Source organism: Maylandia zebra, linkage group LG2 (assembly GCF_041146795.1).
Source record: "Maylandia zebra isolate NMK-2024a linkage group LG2, Mzebra_GT3a, whole genome shotgun sequence".
Classification (NCBI taxonomy): Eukaryota; Metazoa; Chordata; class Actinopteri; order Cichliformes; family Cichlidae; genus Maylandia; species Maylandia zebra.
The window spans coordinates 17,440,914-17,444,369 of NC_135168.1; the positions used below are offsets into that span (position 1 = coordinate 17,440,914).

Genomic DNA, 3,456 nt, shown 5'->3' on the forward strand with positions numbered 1-3,456 from the left:
AAAAAAGAGGTTTCTATTCTCACTGGGTTAGAATGAGCTATTATATTATTTGATAGTTTATCAATAGGAAGACACATTTTAAACAATTTCTATGTAAATCTTTAAATAACACTCGAAAATTGGTTACGGTCAGCTTTTTGTTCTTGGAGTCACATGACACATAAAAAGGACAAAAACAAATACGCTGTGATTACAGGTGAAATGACTGAGCATAATATTTGTCCGTTTACTCATGATTCCAGACCTGAAGAGTTTCGCTTTGTGACACTTTTAACAAACAGGCATCTTACTAAATCTACATTTTAAAGCATTTATTTACTTTTCTTCTGTAATTTTATTGCAAAATGACCAGACAGAAGCAGGGCGTTAATGTATAACATTTTATTTATAAACATACAGTATGCTATAAATGCAAATGCATTTAAACATCAAATTAATCTATATTTCGCATAGTGCTCAGGTGAATATTACAATAAATACAGAACAGACGTAAAAGGTTTCATCCCCCAACTATCCTGCGATAAGAAGACCGTCTGAATATAGAGCTCCGTCTCAAAGATCCCGCTATAAGAGACTGGGCTTGACAATTATTCGTTAACTAAATTGAGAAAAAAAAAAATACACAATCATAACAGAAGTTTAAAAATACTGTAGATCAAGAGATGACCCCAGAGGGGAAGCTTGGCTATAGGACACAGTTCAGGAGGAGAAAAAGGAGGCTGTTTGCTAGTTTGCTTTCATACAGCAAATCATTTGGTTTTAGGCTTAAACGTGCACTTTTTTTCATTACATCCACAACACATAACAGGAAGAGCTCTTCTCATACACCTTAAAAAAGAAGCAAGTGACTGAAAATGTGCAGCCAGCGCCACAAATCTTTAGTTTTCATCCAACCAAATATTGCACAGGTGCAGCTGCTGCTGGTATATGTTTATAGTATTTTTGCTCTTTACCTAGTAATAACGTGTATTAGTGATTTTTTTTTTTTAAATTTTCAAGGTATAAATGAATTCTATCATTGAGCCATTATCAAAATTACCTCAATTAAAAGCATAGAGAAGTCTATATCACTCTAGAATAAAACATCCAAATTAAATGAAATTTTCCCCTGCAGTATACATAATCTGTCTTTTACCAAGTAGACATCACACGCTTTATTTCATTTTATTCCAGTCTTTGCATTTTTTATAGCACTGCAAACCACAGAGGAAGGGAGGCGGGGGAATTATGAAATCAAATTTGAGTGAAAATAAACAGTACTTATCAACTAAAATAAAGCGTGATGTGAGGGAGAGCTGCAGCCTTCTTGTCTGCAGTTTAAAATTTGGCCAGATCCCTCCAACAAAATAAAATAAAACAACATAAAATAAAGGAGAAATAAAACACCATCATACAGCTGGTGTTTTTTCCTGCATCACCTTGCTTTCCTAAGGCACATTGAAGTCTTGACTTTCCAAGCTGATAGATTGGAAGAGGAACAACCTGCTGTGACCCAAAAGCACAAAACCAGCTTTTAAGTCCTGTTATTGCCCTAATGATGAACCTACATCCATACTATGTCTTTATACTCGAAGCTAATTTTATTCTGTAAAGAAAAAGAGACACTGGAGGTCACTGCAAGGGCCAAAGGATAAAAATAGTGGCTTGCTCTATATTGTATTTGAGTCTAAATAGTCACCTTTATTGCACTTTCTATATCTGTTTGCTGTAATTTATCACTTAACTGAAGGAGGATACATTTATTAATGTGTTTTGGATTAAACCTGTTTAGGCTCTCTGTCTGCCTAGCTGCCTTACCGCATAATCTATATTCTTTCCAGTTTTTGGATGCTTATCCCTCCAAATTAAGAAAATCTCTCTTAAACGATAAAAAGTGATATAATATACTGGCAATAATTCACATTTTTGAACACCTTGTTTGTTTTTGTGTGTTCATTCAGACAGTACAGGGCATCAACATAGTCTACCTGTGTTTGAAGCATCTGCAGATGTGTTTTCTTTTCAACATGGCTGCCGCCTCAGAGCAGTCTTTTTCTCGCTGCTGCGTGATGAAACACAGTCTGTGGTGGCATGAGGACCAATCAAATCCAGATTTCACTCATGCATCAGATGACACACATATGAAGATTTTTTTTTTTTCCCCACATTTGGGCCACATGATGAATCTTGAATGGTTATCGAACTGCAGAAGATGCAAAGATTCTGACACGCTGCGAAGGACGTGATTTGCAGATAATCAGGTTAAAACAGGGATGGGGGGGTTCTTCCTTTGAACCTTGTGCTTGTCAGTCGAGCGTCACAATGTGGTTGGCTGTCCGGCAGCTTGACAGGAAAGGAAAAGAGGGGAAAGAGAATCAAATTGGCAATTTTTATAAACCACAATTGTTTTTCTGGGACTTCATGTTCAAGGACATGGAGCTTTAATGAAAGAAGACCTTCTTAATTTGAGATAAAGACTCAGGAGTTTTCTGATAGAGGCCCTGATTTGATTTTGCGGTTTACTGATCCCCGAATGATAACGGCTGTTGAGAGGTTACTGAAACACGAGCTGTGTTGTTTGAAAAAGTTTTGCTGTTGTGCAGTAAAAGTGAAAGGGACAGAAAGTTACTGTCTTCCTCTTCTGAGTGCAACACCCCCATTTCCTCCTTCTGCCCGTTTCAGCTTGACTGCATCTGGTGCACCTGTATTAAGCTGCGCTGGCGAGGATTTTCATATTAAAATACACTTGTCCTATCAGCCTCACAGTTACGCTGCAATAAAGAGTCTAAGTTTTGAAACACACTGAAAAGTTTTAGCATAAAATAGTGTCAAGTTTACTTTGAAAACAATAAATCAAAATAAATTTGGTTTGTTTTTCTACCTGGTTCATGAGAGCCGTATTTACTGCTGCTGCTCACATTATTAAAATCTGCATTTATTCATCATTGAAAATAAGACATATGGCCAACATTAGCAAACAATAAGGGAGAAGAATACCTTTCCCTTTTTTTTTTTCTTCTAATTTTATACAAAGATTAAACTTTTTGTTTTGTGAGGATGATGCAAAAAGATAGTTATTTATTTCTGGTTATTTTTAGTTATTTATGGTGGTGTTGTTTTCTAATTCCGTACACCCTGACCACAGATGTAAACATTCCTTGTGAATGTTCCATTCTCCCTGGGAGACATAGATATAATGTAGGGGGAGACAGAGGAGGAAGACATAGGAGAGGGTTCAGGAGGACTCACAGCGGGAGCGGATGTAGCACTGGTGGCAGTTGAGGAGGCCGTTTTTTATTCGAACATCCGTCCCTGTGGTTGTATCGCCTAACTGTCCTTTACACACGCCACACTGAAGAGAGAGACAGAGGGAAATTGCAAATGTTGTTACCAACTGTTGTATCCTAAAGGAGAAGCCTGGTGTTCCCCTAAGAGTTTCTAAGTGTCAACAAATCCAGTGAAAGACTTCATTAAATC

At 37.1% G+C, this 3,456-nt stretch overlaps 1 protein-coding gene across 10 annotated transcripts in view; it reads right to left on the bottom strand.

The window, feature by feature from the left end:
* Nucleotides 1-366: 366 nt before the first annotated feature.
* LOC101478690 (LIM and calponin homology domains-containing protein 1) overlaps nt 367-3,456 on the bottom strand; it is an 85,001-nt gene continuing 81,911 nt past the window's right edge. For all 10 annotated transcript variants that reach the window (XM_012919770.3, XM_004553683.3, XM_004553684.3 and 7 more), the window contains 2 exons: nt 3,229-3,331; nt 367-2,322 (listed from right to left, as the gene is read on the bottom strand). In XM_012919770.3, the coding sequence (XP_012775224.3) occupies nt 2,297-2,322; nt 3,229-3,331 (129 nt within the window). In that variant the 3' untranslated portion in view covers nt 367-2,296. The remainder of the gene's footprint in view (nt 2,323-3,228; nt 3,332-3,456) is intronic.